Consider the following 17,610-nt stretch of genomic DNA (forward strand, 5'->3'; position numbering starts at 1 on the left):
TATTTTTTGACAAAAAATTAAAAATGCTATGGAGGACATAGGCCAAAAAGAGGACAATTATTAGAAGAAAATGCAGGGAATACCATCTAACCGCACATTAGGTATGCCTTGTAAACGAATGCAGAAATGGGTACCACTGTCAAAAAAAAAAGGAGAGGGAAAGGCTCATTTCGCATCCATTTCTAGAGTTCTCTAAAATTTGGATTTTAAATTGTTATACCCTCCACCTTGGAAAGGAGGGTATATTAACTTTGTCATTCCGTTTGTAACATCCTTAAATATTCGTCGTAGACCCCATAAAGTATATATATTCATAATCAGCATAAATTTCTAAGTCGATTTTAGTCGATGTCCGTCTGTCTGTCCGTCCGTCTGTCTGTCTGTTGAAATCACGATACAGCCCAAATTATTTGACGTAGAGCGCCAAAATTTAGCAGAGCAATTGGTATTGTGTCTAGGATGGTTGGTATTGAAAATAAGATATATCGGTCCACGTTCTGGTATAGTCCCCATATAACGGTACCTCCCGATATTCGGTATTTTGATGATTTATGCCACATTTTTTCACTGATTTGTCTAAAAATTGGTATTTGTGAGTCATAACGGGTGCCTGTACGTGTGGCAAAACATTGCATGTATAGGTCCACGTTTTGGTATAGCCCCCATATAACGGTACCTCCCGATATTCGATATTTTGATAATTTTTGCCACATTTTTTCACGGATTTGTCTGGAAATTAGTATTTTTAGGTCATAACGGGTCCCTGAGCGTGTGGCAAAACATTGCATGTATAGGTCCACGTTGTAGTATAGCCCCCATATACTGGTACCTCTCGATATTCGGTATTTTAGTTTTTTTTGCCACATTTTTTCACGTATTTGTCTAAAAATTGGTATTTGTTGGTCATAATGGGTTCTAGCTCCGGTGGCAAAACATTGCGTGTATGAGTCCATGATTTGGTATAGCCCCCATATAACAGTACCTCCCGATATTCGGTATTTTAGTTTTTTTTTGCCACATTTTTTAACGGATTTGTCTAAAAATTGGTATTTGTGAGTCATAATGGGTCCTAGTTCGTGTGGCGAAACATTGTATGTATAGGTTCACGTTTTGGTATAGTCCCCATATAACGGTACCTCCCGATATTCGATATTTTGATTATTTTTGCCACATTTTTTTAACGGATTTGTCTAAAAATTGGTATTTGTTTATCATAATGGGTTCCAGCTCCGGTGGCGAAACATTGCATGTATGGGTACATGATTTGGTATAGCCCCCATATAATGGTACCTCCCGATATTTGGTATTTTGATGATTTATGCTACATTTTTTCACGAATTTCTCTGAAAATTTGGTAGTTGTAGGTCATAATGGGTTCTAGCTCCGTTGGCGGAACCTTGCATGTGTAGGTCCATGATTTGGTATAGCCCCCATATAAAGGTACCTCCCGATATTCGGTATTTTGATGGTTTGCGACACATTTCTTCTAATGTTTCCTTTACCCTAAGGTGGAGGGTATTAAAAGTTTGGCCCGGCCGAACTGTGTTTTTTTTTACTTGTTAATTAAAAAAAATTGAAATCTCATCTTAGGTTACATCGAAAAAAATTGGTTTCCTAGTGGAATATCAAAAACATCACATCAGCAAAAAATTGTTTTCGAAAATCAAATCAAAACAAAATCGAAACAATTTTATTTTGTATTTTTTTTTCATTTCATTCTACAATTCCATTCGGTTACTACAACACAAAAGTAGTTTGTGGTATTTTTCATAACATCAGAATCGTGCTTTTCGCAAAATGTTTTGTTTTGTAGGTACTTGCTGTTGCTGTTGTTGTTGTTGTCGTTGTTATTGTTTTTCATTTTAGCGGTTTTGTTTATTTTCATTGTTGTTTTTTTTTTTCAACTAAATGATTTTAACCACCTTCCGCCGATAAATAATATTTTTAATTGCGTTTTAAGTGGGGTGAGGGTGAAATGAGAAAAAAAAAAACAAAATAAACAATAATAACAAAAAAATTTAGAAACAATGTTTCACCTATGTGAAGCAATGAAAAATGGAACGAAGTTTTTATATAGCAGTGCAAAAAAAAAAGTCTTTAAAAAAATATTGGGTCTCAATTCTTGTTCTATGAAAATGTGAAATGAAAGAAATTTCAAATGAATAATTTTATAAAGAAAATCTCAAATTTTCATTTTGGGGTTTCATAGAACGAAAATCCGGTGAATGGTCTATGGGGAAGTTGTAAATAAATATATTTTTTTTTCAAATCCACGGATCTTGAAAAAAAAAATTAAAAAAACAGTAAAGAAAGTCTTAAAGTCGGACGGGGCCGACTTTATGATACCCTACACCACTTTGCTAATTTAGTAGAGCTCCGCATAACAATTAAAAGTTTTTATGGGAGAATTCAATCATACACCCTATGATTATAATTATAATTTAAAATTCAAAGGACTAAATATGGCGAAGCATTTGTATCTTCTGAATTCGGACTTATATTGCCCATTTGGTGCACAATTAATTTGAAATCAGATAAAGATATATATGGGAGCTATATCCAAATCTGAACCGATCTCGATAAAATTTGGCAAAGATATTTCTGAGCCGTATTTGATATATTTCCCTGAATATCGTTGTTACGGACTGCATATTACGGCTGTGGGTAACAAATATAACAAATCGGATAAATAATATATATGTGGGAGCTATAGCTATATCTGAACCGATCTTCACCAAATTTGACATACTAGCTTCTAGACTCAATTCGGTCGTAAGTGCCAAATTTCATCCCATTTGGACAGATATTAGACGTTTGGTGCAAAATAAGAGGTAAATCGGACGAAGTTATATATGGGAGCTATATTCAAATCTGAACCGGTCGCGATAAAATTTGGCAAAGATATTTCTTAGCTGTATTTTATATATTTCCATGAATATCGTTGTTACAGAGTGCATATTACGGCTGTGGAGGACAAAAATAACAAATCGGATGAAAAATATATGTGGGAGCTATAGCAATATCTGAACCGATTTCGATCAAATTTGGCATACATATTTTCAGGCCTAATTTGGGTATATATGCAAAATTCCACACAATTCGGGCTGATATTACACATTTGGTGCACAATAAAAGGCAAATCGAACGAAGATATATATGGGAGCTGTATCTAAATTTTGACCGATTATTTCCAATTTTAATAGGGTTCGTCCTTAGGCCAAACAAATGATCTGTGCAAAATTTCATCTGGATCGGGCAATAAATGCGACCTGTACTTTGTTTACAAAAATACATGGACAGACGGACGAACGGACATGCATAAATCGACTCAGAATGTGATTCTATGCAGATCATCAAAAGGAACTATGGGTCTATCTCGTTTCCTTCTGCCTGTTACAAACAAATGCACAAAGACATAATACCCTGACCACAATGTGGTGTAGGGTATAAAATTCCACATCGAAAAAAAATATTTAAAAAAATCCAAGTCTCTGCTGATGATTGAAAAATATTTTCTAAAGTAGCCACCTCCTAATTCTATGAAAATGTGGAATGACAAAATTTGTTAAAGAAAATATTATTGATTTCATGTTTTCGTAGAACGAGAATCCAGTCCCTGGTCTATGGGATATTAAAAAATATATAAAAACAGGGAGAGATGAAAAAACTGCATCCAATTTCAGACTGCTGTCATTTCGAAGCCCCTCGTCCGATAGCTGTTAAAATTATTCCAGTGACAGCTCATTATGTTGTTTACAAGCGTACAAAAGCATTTTGGTGAGAATTTTCCAGAAAAGAAAGGTATTCGGAATGGAATTCAAGGGTGATAGTGTGATTTCTTTATATTTGGCTGGAGAACCACAAGTGGCTATCGTCAGAGCACTCCAGCATTTAAATGTGAAAAAAATCTTTTGTGTCTCGTACCATCGCTCGTTACAGTGATCCTGGGGGGCAGCGTAGCCCCACGTCAAGGAAGTGGACGAAAGAAAACAGCAAAATCAGCAGAAATGGTTCGAAAAGTAAAGAAACGCGACTTGATCGAAACCCGCGTCACAGTGGCCGAAAAATGGCTCGTGAGCTAAACATATCGCAATATTCCATTCGGCAAATATTGAAAAATGAGTTCGGGCTAAAGCCATTGAAATTCCAAGAAGTGCCAGAATTTACACCGCAACAGAAAAGAAATAGACTCAAAAGAGCTAAAGAGTTGCTTCGCTTGGCCGAAAGTGGAGAACTGCCGAATTTGGTTTTCTCCGATGAGAAAACAGTCGCCACAGTTGTCCAGCAGTTTGTAAACAAACAAAATGATCGTGTCGTTCTTGCCAAAGAGGTCAGCTGAAAATGGACACCTTCGGTTGGCCACCAGAACTCAAGCGCCGGCCATGGTGATGTGGGTGTGGGCCGCCATAACAGCCGATGGTCGCTCTCCGCTCCTATTAATCGACCGTGGCATCAGAATAAATGCCGAATAATATCGCGAAAATATTCTGGAGGCTGTATTAAAGCCTTGGGCACGCAAACATTTTAGCCGCTCAACTTGGACATTCCAACAGGACTCAGCACCATTGCACTCAGCACGCGCCACCCCAGGAATGGTTACAGAATGAGGTTCCTCGCTTCATTGCCAGCCCACAATGGCCACCAAAAAATCTGCGGATACCAATCCGTTGGACTATTGTGTCTGGAGAATTTTTAGAAAGCAAGGTTGGCACTAAAAAAAATACCAAAGTGTCGATCACCTCAAGCAAGCGCTTCGCGGGGAATGGGCCAAATTACCGCAGAGCAACATTCGGGCAGCGTGTGACGGTTTCATTGGCCGGTTCATGAAGGCCATAATTCGTGCCAAAGGTGACCAAATCGATCAAATCTAAAGTTATTCTATAATTTGATGCTATTTCCGACATTTTTGCTTTAATTCAAATAAAATTAAAAAAAAAAAAATGTAAAAATTATGGAGTGTGACTTTATTGCAGATGAGGATATTTTAAAAAATTAACCTGAGTTTTATTTGTTTAAAATTTTTTAATGGCCCGCCAGATATCAGAATTTTCAAGAGGTCGATAAAAGGTCTTTTTTTTTTTTTTTTTTTTATTGAAGAAAATCCATGGTCTTCAAATGATAGAAACCCACTCAGTGGTCTTTTGAGAACATCTTTTTGTGGCCCTCTCAGAAAGAGGCACCCTCAAGATTTTCTATTTCTTAAAGACTAACCAAAGGATCCTATTGATGGCAGATTTTCCCTCTTCTCTGGGTCTTCTTTTACAGAAGGCCATCATTTTTTTTTTATTTTATTAAAAGACCTCCCAGAGGTCTTCAGTTGATAGAAGACCACCCTCAGGTCATCTGTATAGAAATCATTTTTAAAATCTTCTTATTTTAGAAGACCATCCAAAAGTCTTCCATTGAGAAGAGAAGACCTAGGGGTATTCTGAGTAGCAAACCTTCTTGGGGCCCTACTTTTTTATGGAAATCAATTAAGGGTCTTCTACAAACCTGTAATTGATATACGCCGTCTTAGTAAAATACCTTCTTAAGACCTCTCCCAGCTGTGGCATATGAGAGCCATATAAAGCCCAGGGGGGGGCAAAAAAATACTATAACAGAAAGTGAAAGTATTTTTCCCATTCATAGTTATTGGGGGAGGAGAACTATCTACTCAATGAGTAGCCGTGGAATGGAGAGAGAAATTCCCCGTCTAGACTTTGTTGAATGAAAGCAGGGAGAGGAGGCGCCAAAAATGATACACAATTTTTGCGCCACGCAGAGTATGAGTAGTAAACAACAGTTTTTTTTTTCTTGGGAAAAGGGTGGGTGTTACAACATCTCTCCTTTCTCTGCATTTCTCTCTCAGGCATCTACTCTCCAAGTGCTGGCAAAATAGGAAAAAAAAATGCAAATCGTGAGAGAGAGAGAGAGAGAGAGGAAGATAGTGGCCATTCGTGAGCATGGGTTGTTTATGTACATAGAAAACCGACAACAATGATGATGTTGTTGGGGATGACTAAAGGGGCGGTGGCAGCGTTGACGTCAACGCCAACGCCAACGTCGCCGTATACGTTAACGCCTTTGTTCACGAGACTTTGCCAAGTAAATACGTTCTTGTGGGCACGTACTCCATGTGCTGCCCTAGAATAAAATAGAAGAACAATTACAATAATAACAAAAACAAGAAAAAGAAGAAGAAGAGGAAGCATGGGGGAAGCCAACCTTTTGCTTGACTAGAGAAAGACAGCCCCATGAAAAGTTTCGGTTTTGACAAAACTAAATTATTTATTTAGGATTGGTAGGTATACTTGGTGTAACCAGGGACTGTTAATTAGCAGTTCGGGGGCCATCGTGTGAAGGTTTAATGGTTCGGAAGTAACAATTTAAGCTAAAAATACGCTCCCCAAATGGGGGGCGGATAAAAGGACACACATGCCTGGATTATGTCACACTCTGTCGTTTCATGTCCACATTGCGTGCCATTGCGTCTTGTGGCAGGCGGCATATTTTGGAAACTCTGGCTCGGCAGACATAAAAATCCAGAGAATGGGGTCAATAGCTGCGTTACTGTGTGTGCGTATACGTAGTAAGTGTGTTTGGGTTATCCTTTTAGTAAATAAAGGCAAAAGTAAATGATTTTTTTTTTGTTTGTTTGCCAATAGAGACGAATCTCTATTTGGGCTGGAATGTGACAGAAGTTTCTCAAATGTGGAGGAATTTCCATTTCCAAAAAAAAAAAAAAGAAAAAAAATAAGCTCCACACGAGACGCAAATGTTTGAAATTGTTTCCAGAACCACCAAAGACGTAGATTGTTTGGAAAAAAAATTTAAAGCTCCACCATAGACTTCGATTTAAAAAAAAATAATTTTTTTTCAATCTCAAACGAGGATTTTGTAATAAAAATAATATTTTTATGGGGGCATCATAAACGTGGATTTTTTAAAAAGCTATTTTTCAAGACCAACCGTAGATTTTTTGAATATTTTTCATAAGGCCCTCCATAGGTGAGTATTTTAAAAAAAAATATTTTCAAGGTCCTCTTCCATCCAATTATTTAATGGATACTTTTTTCCAAGACAACTAAACACCTGAATTAAAAAAAAAAATAATAAATATTTTTTTTCAAAATCTAGCAGAGACGTGGACTAAAAATATGGTTTACGATGGACCTCAATAAATTCCAACAACCATCAGAGACTTGCATTTTTAAAGAGAATTATTTGAGCTCCATGGTAATCCCGTTTTTTAAACCCCTCAGACATGTGGCTAGAGATGGTATATAACATTAGATACTGCCAAAACGTGCCTCATCTAGATAACCAGTTTATATCTTAGGCCTCTTTGGACCAAATCGTTTTCAGGACATTTGGAGTCGATCTAGCGATATCCGATATCCGTCTGCCTGGCTGGTGCGCACAATAACTAAAACATGCTACATCGTAATATTATTATCGACCTTAGATCGAGTTCGAATATTTGCCCATCATCGGTCCACTCCTTCCGGATCCTCACCAACAAAAGGTCTACATTTTCCAGAAAAAAAAAGAGAAAGGATAATCCACTTGTTCTTCAACTTAGCACATCATAAAATTTGCATAAGTTCTAGGTCAGTTGCGAAAATGGACAATATCGGTGCACCCCTTCAAGTACCTCCCCCAAAAAAGTTCAAAATTTTGAATAATTATAGCTCTTATAAAATGTGATGGAAGAGTCCGATCTTCCTCAAATAACACACATTCTAATACTTTTATTAACCCAAGGTCTGGTGTGAAGATGGGATATAATGCTCAACTCCTTCTGGTACCTCCCCCACATAGAGGTCAAAATTTTGAATATCCATGAAGCTCATAAAAGGCAAAATTAATATCCGATTTCATTTAGACTTGATACATCTCAATATTTCCTTCAACACAAAACCTGTTATAAAGATGGTAGAGATCGGACCATTTCTTCTGGTACCTCCCCCACAAAGGGTCAACGCTGTGAATAACCAAAACGATTATAAAATCCAAAATAAGCATCAGGTTCTCTTCAAATTACACACATCATAATATTTTGATTAATCCAAGGTCTGGTGTGAAGATAGGATATATCTCTCCACTTCTTCTGGTACCTCTCCCACAAAAGGGTCAAAATTTTGAATATCCATGAGGCTCATTAAACGCGAATTTAACATCCGATTCCATACAGACTTGGCACATCTCAACATTTCTATCAACACAAGATCCGTTATAAAGATGGTAGAGATCGGACCATTTCTTCTGGTACCTCCCCCACAACGGGTCAAATTTTGGAATAACCAAAACGATTATAAAATCCAAAATAAGCACTCGGTTCTCTTCAAATTACACACATCATAATATTTTTATTAATCCAAGGTCTGGTGCGAAGATGGGACATATCGGTCAACTCCTTCTGGTACCGCTTCCACAAAAGGATCAAAATTTTGAATATCCATGAAGGTCATAAAACGCGAAATTAATATCCGATTTCATTCAGACTTGCTACATCTCAATATTTCCATCAACACAAGATCTGTTATAAAGATGGTAGAGATTGGACCATTCCTTGTGGTACCTCCCCCACAAAGGGTCAAAGTTTGGAATAACCAAAACGATTATAAAATCCAAAATAAGCACCCGGTTCTCTTCAAATTACACACATCATAATATTTTTATTAATCCAAGGTCTGGTGTGAAGATAGGATATATCGGTCAAATTCTTCTGGTACCTCACCCACAAAGGTTGATAATTTTCAATGCTTTTATCTGTCATAACTTGCGGAACAATTCAGCAATTCTTTACAACATTTCCTAAATATTATCATATATTTCATAAAAAGTGAAGTGAAGTAGTCGATATAGTCCAAACCTGGCAAGTCAAAATATTTATGTCATATATATTTAGGTCCAATACGAAAAGTATAATATTGGCCCATTACTTTGGAACCTACTCCATAGAGGGTCAACAATTTGAATAATCATAACATAAGTCAAAATATATTTAAATAATCGAACATTGGATGAGGCTTTACATCTGCCGGCAAGACCGACTGATACTATTTATCTTGTTAATTATGTTCTCAAAGACCCGTCATAGACCGGGATTTAAAAATATATGTATATGTCTCTTGAGACCATCATACATGTATTTTAAAAATAAAATATTTGGTTTCAGCTCCATTTTATAAAAAAAAATATTTTTAAGCGCCAGCAAATAGATTTATTTCGGATTTTTAAAATATTTATGGCACATCATAGAAGAGGACTTTTAAAAGAATATTTTTGTTTTTCAAATTCCACCAAAGAAGTTGGTTTTTAAAATATTTTTTAAGCTCTCCCAAAGACGAGAATTATTCGAATTTTTTATTTATTTATTTATTTATTTTATTTATTTATTTATTTTTTTTTTTTTTTTGAAGATTCCAACAATTTTTTAATGTTTTGAATCGCCAAAAAAGCAATGGTGAAGCCAAATATATTCCCTTAACCAAACAAATGTAATGACGAAGAACCAACAAAAAAATCACTGAGACAAAAGAATAGCGGAAAAAGTAGCTATTTGCAAAAAAATGTAAACAAACCAAAATTCGCAACGCAATATTTTCGTTCTCCAAGAACTCCCTCCGCTCAAACACAAATGAGAACAACAACAGCAATATCAACAACATTACCATAAACACGAGACGCCGAATAACAGCACAACACAATGGGAACGACTCAACAAAGCCGGCATGTTTTCCATTCAACCACTCCACCATCCGTCAAATCACCATCACTCGAACTCGTCACCACCACCACCACCACCACCACCACAGCAACAACTCAGTCGCACACAACACGCCCCACATTCTCAACAGCAGAACAATGCATTTCATTGTTGTTGATGTTGTTTGTTTTGTTGCATTACTACGAGAGGCGACAGAGAGAGAGAGAGGCACACAGAGAGAACATGTTGTTAATGTTGTGTTTGTTATATATTTTCTCAATGCGCAATATATTTTCGCTTTAATTCAAGGTCAACACAAGGTTAGTTGGTGTTGGTGTGACGTGGTGTGGTGTGTAACAACATAAGTTCTGGAGTTGAGGTGTCGGATAGAAGTAATAACTTCAGGGGAGGAGATTAACATTACACAGAGAGAAAAAAAACAGAAATTATGGACATATTTTTAGATTAAAAAAGGTCAAAGCGTTCCTTGGGTTATGGGAAATCAGATCTAGATTTCCTATAGCGTAGACTTTGAGGCCTTCTCTATGGAAGACTGTGAGGTTCCTTTAACGGGAGACTTTAAGGTCTCCTCTATGGGAGACTTTAAGGTCTCCTCTATAGGAGACTTTGAGATCTCCTCTATAGGAGACTTTGAGGTCTCCTCTATAACAGACTTTGAGGTTTCCTGTGTTCTATAGTAGAGCTTGAGGTCTCCTCTATAGTAGAGCTTGAGGTCTCCTCTATAGGAGACTTTGGGGTCTCCTCTATAGAAGACTTTGAGGTCTCCTCTATAGGAGACTTTGAGGTCTCCTCTATAGGAGACCTTGAGGTCTCCTCTATAGGAGACTTTGAGGTCTCCTCTATAGGAGACTTTGGGGTTTTCTCTACAGAAGGCCTTGAGGTCTCCTATAGTCCATAGGAAAACTTGAGGTCTTCTATAGTCCATAGGAGAGCTTGATGTCTCCTATACTCTATAGGAGAGCTTGAGGTCTCCTATACTCTATAGGAGAGCTTGAGGTCTCCTATACTCTATAGGAGAGCTTGAGGTCTCCTATACTCTATAGGAGAGCTTGAGGTCTCCTATACTCTATAGGAAAGCTTGAGGTCTCCTATACTCTATAGGAGAGCTTGAGGTCTCCTATACTCTATAGGAGAGCTTGAGGTCTCCTATACTCTATAGGAGAGCTTGAGGTCTCCTATACTCTATAGGAGAGCTTGAGGTCTCCTATACTCTATAGGAGAGCTTGAGGTCTCCTATACTCTATAGGAGAGCTTGAGGTCTCCAATACTCTATAGGAGAGCTTGAGGTCTCCTATACTCTATAGGAGAGCTTGAGGTCTCCTATACTCTATAGGAGAGCTTGAGGTCTCCTATTGTCTATAGGAGAGCTTGAGAGCTCTCCTATTGTCTATAGGAGAGCTTGAGAGCTCTCCTATTGTCGATAGGCGAGCTTGAGGTCTCCTATTGTCGATAGGCGAGCTTGAGGTCTCCTATTGACTATAGGAGAGCTTGAGAGCTCTCCTATTGTCGATAGGCGAGCTTGAGGTCTCCTATTGTCTACAGGAGAGCTTGAGAGCTCTCCTATTGTCGATAGGCGAGCTTGAGGTCTCCTATTGTCTATAGGAGAGCTTGAGAGCTCTCCTATTGTCGATAGGCAAGCTTGAGGTCTCCTATTGTCTATAGGAGAGCTTGAGAGCTCTCCTATTGTCGATAGGCGAGCTTGAGGTCTCTTATTGTCTATAGGAGAGCTTGAGAGCTCTCCTATTGTCGATAGGCGAGCTTGAGGTCTCCTATTGTCTATAGGAGAGCTTGAGGTCTCCTATTGTCTATAGGAGAGCTTGAGAGCTCTCCTATTGTCGATAGGCGAGCTTGAGAGCTCTCCTATTGTCGATAGGCGAGCTTGAGGTCTCCAATTGTCTATAGGAGAGCTTGAGGTCTCCTATTGTCTATAGGAGAGCTTGAGGTCTCCTATTGTCTATAGGAGAGCTTGAGGTCTCCAATTGTCTATAGGAGAGCTTGAGGTCTCTTATTGTCTATAGGAGAGCTGAAGCTCACCTATTCGTCTACAGGTGAGCTGAAGCTCACCTATTCGTCTATAGGTGAGCTCTATGGGAGAGCTTGAGCTCTCCTATTGTCAGATTTTTGTACAGTGCATTCCGATGAAATTTTAAAACATCCATATGTATTTATGTATGTATCGTTTAGAAATACATAAATATATCCCCTGAAATTCAGTTTTATCACGAAGCAACCACCACCACCCGTTGCAATTTTTTTGCGGCTGATAATTTAAAATGCATTTCAAAGAAGAACTTATTGCGCATTACTTTATCCTGTTTTTGAACGACCACTGGCAGCCTACCGGCCAGACCGACAATAGAAGACGGAACAACAAAACACTAAAACCCAAAAAAAGGAGAGGAAGAGCAAACATTTGCAAAATTTATGGATGGGGTTATGGTTTGCCAAATGGCCATATATTTAAGAAAAAATATGAAAAAAAAAACTCAAAAAATAATAAAAGAAAAAGAAAAAAATTAAAATAAAAACAAAAATATTAGAACTGAAATTCAAAAAAAAATTAAAATAAAATAAAAATTAAAAAAAATGGAAATGGAATCAGGGCCAGCGGGGAACAGAATAGGAAGAGTATTGAAAATAATTGTGAGCAGAAGATTTGATAGGCCGCCATCTGTGGTGACAGCTGCCGGCTGTTTGCTTGGCAAAAATTGTAGTTTGCGGTTTTGAAAACTGCATTGGAAATGATTGTTGTTATTGTGGTCATAAATTGCGGCTGATTTTGCGTGTTGATATAATTAATAAGAAATTGTTATTATTATTATTTTTGCAAAAATACAATGTAAGGGAAATTATTCTCGGATTTATTTTATTTATTTTTTTTTTTTTTTAAAGAAAAAATATTAAAAATATATTTAAATATTTTTTTTAATATTTATAATTTTTTTTATTTTTTTTCTCATGACATAATTTTATATAAAATATCGGTATCCCCCCGAAATAGGTATTTCAATACAATATTTCAATATTATTCGATTGCCATATTGACAGTCGCCACTTGAGTCGAGTATTTGCAAAATCCCTTCTCTTCTTGTCAATGTCAAGGCTTATTTGAATTGGTAGTTGTTTAGAAGAGGTATTTTGAAAAATAAAAAAATTGAAATTTCAAATAAAACAAATAAATATGACAATAAAAAATACTAAAACAACAACAACAATTGTTGTTGTTGTTGTTTGTTGTGCTAACATTTGGTACTTGCTTTTGCTTATTAAATAAATAGACACATATTCACAAAAAAAAACAACTCCGATAGATAACAAAACAAATAATTAAACAAAAATACTGAAATAAATAAAAAAAAACGGAAAAAATATTGAATAGGAAAACAATTGAACTCACTTTGTACCGCCAACTGCTGTTGATGCGCCGCCACACGCTGTAAAAATAGAAAGAGAGAGAGAGAGAAAGGGAGAAAATGTTAATAAAAAATTACTAACAACATTTCTTGGATTTCTTAAAAAATATATATTTTTTAAAAAGGGCCAATAATAAATTATTAAATTTTTTATTTGATTTTTGTAAAAAATATAAATATATATTTTTTTAAAAGTGCCAAAAATAAATGTAATTTTTTTAAAAATATATTTAAAAGAAAAAAACTGGATTTTTTTTCCAAAAAAAAAAATATTTTTAAATAACCATTATTAGATTTTTTATTTCATTTTTTTAAAAAATATAAATATATTTTTTAAAAAGTACCAAAAATAAATGTAAATTTTTTAAAAATATATTTAAAAGAAAAAAAATGGATTTTTTTCAAACAAAAAAAAATGTTTTTAAATAACCATAATTAGATTTTTTATTAGATTTTTTTTTTAAATATAATTATATTTTTTAAAAAAGTGCCGAAAATAAATGTATTTTTTTTAAAAAATATATTTAAAAGAAAAAAATTGATTTTTTTCAAAAAAAAAAAATATTTTTAAATAACCATTTTTAGATTTTTTAAAAAATATAAATATATTTTTTTTAAATATATTTAAAAATATATTTAAAAGAAAAAAAATGATTTTTTTCAAAAAAAAAAAAAAAATATTTTTAAATAACCATTATTAGAATTTTTATTTGATTTTTTTAAAAAATATAAATATATATTTTTTTTTAAAATGCCAAAAATAAATGTAATTTTTTTCTAAAAATATATTTAAAAGATAAAAAAAATTGATTTTTTTCAAACAAAAAAAAAAAAATATTTTTAAATAACCATTTTTAGATTTTTTATTAGAATTTTTTAAAAAATATAAATATATTTTTTTAAAAAGTGCCGAAAATAAATGTAATTTTTTTAAAAATATATTTAGAAGAAAAAAAATTGATTTAAAAAAAAATATTTTTAAATAACCATTATTAGACTTTTTATTTGATTTTTTTTTAAATATAAATATATTTTATTTAAAAAGTGCCAAAAATAAATGTAAATTTTTTAAAAATATATTTAAAAGAAAAAAAAAATAATTTTTCAAAAAAAAAATATATTTTTAAATAACCATTATTAGATTTTTTATTTGATTTTTTTAAAAAATATAAATATATTTTTTTAAAAGTGCCAAAAATAAATGTAATTTTTTTTAAAAATATATTTAAAAGAAAAAAAAATTGATTTTTTTTTCAAAAAAAAATATTTTTTAATAACCATTTTTAGATTTTTTATTTGATTTTTTTAAAAAATATAAATATATATTTTTTAAAAAGTGCCAAAAATAAATGAAATTTTTAAAAAATATATTTAAAAGAAAAAAAAAATGATGTTTTTTTTCAAAAAAAAAAAAATATTTTTAAATAAACATTATTAGATTTTTTAAAAAATATAAATACATATTTTTAAAAAGTGCCAAAAATAAATGTAATTTTTTTTAAAATATATTTAAAAGAAAAAAAATTGATTTTTTCAAAAAAAAAAATATTTTTAAATAACCCTTATTAGATTTTTTATTTGATTTTTTTAAAAAATATAAATATATATTTTTTAAAAAGTGCACAAAAATAAATGTAAATTTTTTAAAAATATATTTAAAAGAAAAAAAAATGATTTTTTTCAAAAAAAAAAAAAAAAAAAAAAAAAAATATATATATATATATATATATATATATATATATATATATATATATATATATATATATATATATATTTTTTTTTTTTTTTTAAATAACCAGCTGTGGGGAAGGGAAAATTCAGCATATTTTGAAAGTAGAGCTAAAAAAAGAAGACACGTGTATTGACGTTTTGAAAATTTACAACGCAAAGTAACTTAAATATAGGGGGCGAGGGTCCCCCCCTCTTCCACATTTTTTGCAAAATTTCAACTTAAGATTCCCTGGAATCGCTTGATTTTAGGTATATAGTGTCTCTGGCAATATTAGAGCTAACAATACGAGGAATATTTTGTTAGACAATCTTAACCCTCAAACGAGTCAACAAATGGGTCTTTTTGGTACTTTTTTGAAAATATCGCTAAAAACTAAAACTAAAACATCAGGAATTCAAAAGAATTAGAAATACACATTTTAGGGTTAAGGCCGCAATTTATGCGAGTTTAAGCAAAAATCTCCTACAAAACATCGTTTTCGATGGATTATGTCAAAGACATAAATATTCTTCATCAAATTTCCCTCAAAGTCATCAACGAAAAGAAATCTCTCTTTCCACTGCATACCAAGAAAATATATACATCAATGTTCCCAAAAAAAAAATCGAAAATATTTCCTAATTTTAATGATCAATTTTTTCTCAGACTTCTTTCTAGTTGACGCCTAAAAGTAACATAAAATTTCGTTTTACGCAAAAGGTCTTAATAGAATGAATATTCTACACAACATTTCAGTATAAACTTCAGAATAAACCCTTTGTCTAGGTACAGTTGGCATTAAGAAAATTAATTATCGAAATTTATGTACTTTCAATGAAAATTATGTGTACATTTTTTACTGCTAAATTAAGATGTTTTCATTCCAAGCCAAAATCTGTCTCAATAGTTCACTTTAGGAGCAAGCGGTTAAAGACAAAAATGTTCCTTATCAAATTTCACTAGAAGTTACCAAAGAAAAGAAATCTCAATTTCCACTGCATATCTGAAAAATATTTGAAACAATGTTCCCAAAAAACGCAAAAATTGTTTCCAATTTTTCTTAACAATTTTTCCTCGGCTTTTTTTTTGAGTTGTCGCCTAAAAGTAACATAAAATTTCATTTTAGACAGAAGATACCAAAAGAAGGAATAATCTACACAAAATTTCACTATAGATCTCGAAATGAGCCATAAACCTGGGTACAATATTTTCTAAGAAAATTAGATTCGAAATGCGTGTACTACAAGTGAAAATTATGTGTTTACGTTTTTTGCTGCTTATTTCAGATACTTTCATTCTAAGCCAAAGTCTGTCTTAATATTTCACTTTAGAAGGAAGACTTCAAAGACAAAAATATTCTTCATCAAATTTCACCATAAGTCATCAACGAAAAGAAATCTCTATTTCCACCGCATATCAAAAAAATATTATCCTCAAAAGTCCCAAAAAAACTTTAAAAATTTCTTAAAATTCTTTTGAAAAATTTTCCCAGACTTTTTTCGAGTTGACGCCTAAAAGTAGAATAAAATTTCGTTTTAGACAAAAGATACCAAAAGAAGAAATAATCTACACAAATTTTCACTATTGACCTCAGAATGAACTATAAATCTACGTACAATAGTTTCTAAGAAAATTACATTCGAAATTTATGTACTACAAGTGAAAATTGTGTGTTTACGTTTTTTGCTGCTTATTTCAGATGTTTTCGTTCTAAGCCAAAATCTGCGGTAATACTTAGAAGGAAGCTGTTAAAGACAAAAATATTCTTCATCAAATTTCAATAGAAGTCACCAAAGAAAAGAAATCTCTATTTCCACTGCATATCAGAAAATATTTCAATCAATGTTCCCAAAAAACGCAAAAATTATTTTCTTAACAATTTTTTCCTTGGCCTTTTTTTGAGTTGTCGCCTAGAAGTAACATAAAATTTCATTTTAGACAAAAGATACCAAAAGAAGAAATAATCTACACAAAATTTCACTATAAATCTCAAAATAAAATTACATTCGAAATGTATGCACTGCAAGTGAAAATTATGAGTTTTAGTTTTTTTACTGCTTATTTAAGATGTTTTCATTCTATGCCAAAATCTGCGGTAATACTTCACTTTAGAAGGAAGACTTTAAAGACAAACATATTCTTCATAAAATTTCACTATAAGTCCTCAACGAAAAGAAATCTCTATTTCCGCTGCATATCAAAAAAATATTATCCTCAAAAATAAAAAAAAAACCTAAAAATGTCAAAATTCTTTTGATCAATTTTTCTCTGAATTTTTTTCGAGTTGAACTCTACAAATAACATAAAATTTCATTTTAGACAAAAGATACCAAAAGAAGAAATAATCTACACAAAATTTCACTTTAGATCTCAAAATAAACCATAAACCTGTGTACAATATTTTTTAAGAAAATTAGATTCGAAATTCATGTACTACAAGTGAAAATTATGTGTTTACGTTTTTTGCTGCTTATTTCAAATGTTTTCATTCTAAGCCAAAATCTGCGGTAATACTTCACTTTAGAAGGAAACTGTTAAAGACAAAAATGTTCCTTATAAAATTTCACTAAAAGTCGCCAAAGAAAGGGAATCTCAATTTCCATTGTATATCAAAAAAATATATGCCTCAATATTAATATATAAATATGCTCTAATTTTAATGATCAATCTTTCCTCGGCCTCTTTTCGAGTTGACGCCTGAAAGTAGCATAAATTTCATTTTAGACAAAATATATCAAAAGAAGAAGTAATCTACACAAAATTTCACTATA

The 17,610-nt window shown here is 32.9% G+C and overlaps 1 protein-coding gene across 4 annotated transcripts in view; it reads right to left on the bottom strand.

The window, feature by feature from the left end:
* Positions 1–17,610, bottom strand: part of LOC101890250 (5'-AMP-activated protein kinase subunit gamma-1) — a 336,316-nt gene that overhangs the window by 133,572 nt on the left and 185,134 nt on the right. For all 4 annotated transcript variants that reach the window (XM_059123246.1, XM_059123243.1, XM_059123245.1 and 1 more), the window contains one exon: positions 13,113–13,149. In XM_059123246.1, the coding sequence (XP_058979229.1) occupies positions 13,113–13,149 (37 nt within the window). The remainder of the gene's footprint in view (positions 1–13,112; positions 13,150–17,610) is intronic.

The sequence above is a fragment of the Musca domestica genome, unplaced genomic scaffold (genome assembly GCF_030504385.1).
Source record: "Musca domestica strain aabys unplaced genomic scaffold, Musca_domestica.polishedcontigs.V.1.1 24, whole genome shotgun sequence".
Lineage (NCBI taxonomy): Eukaryota > Metazoa > Arthropoda > Insecta > Diptera > Muscidae > Musca > Musca domestica.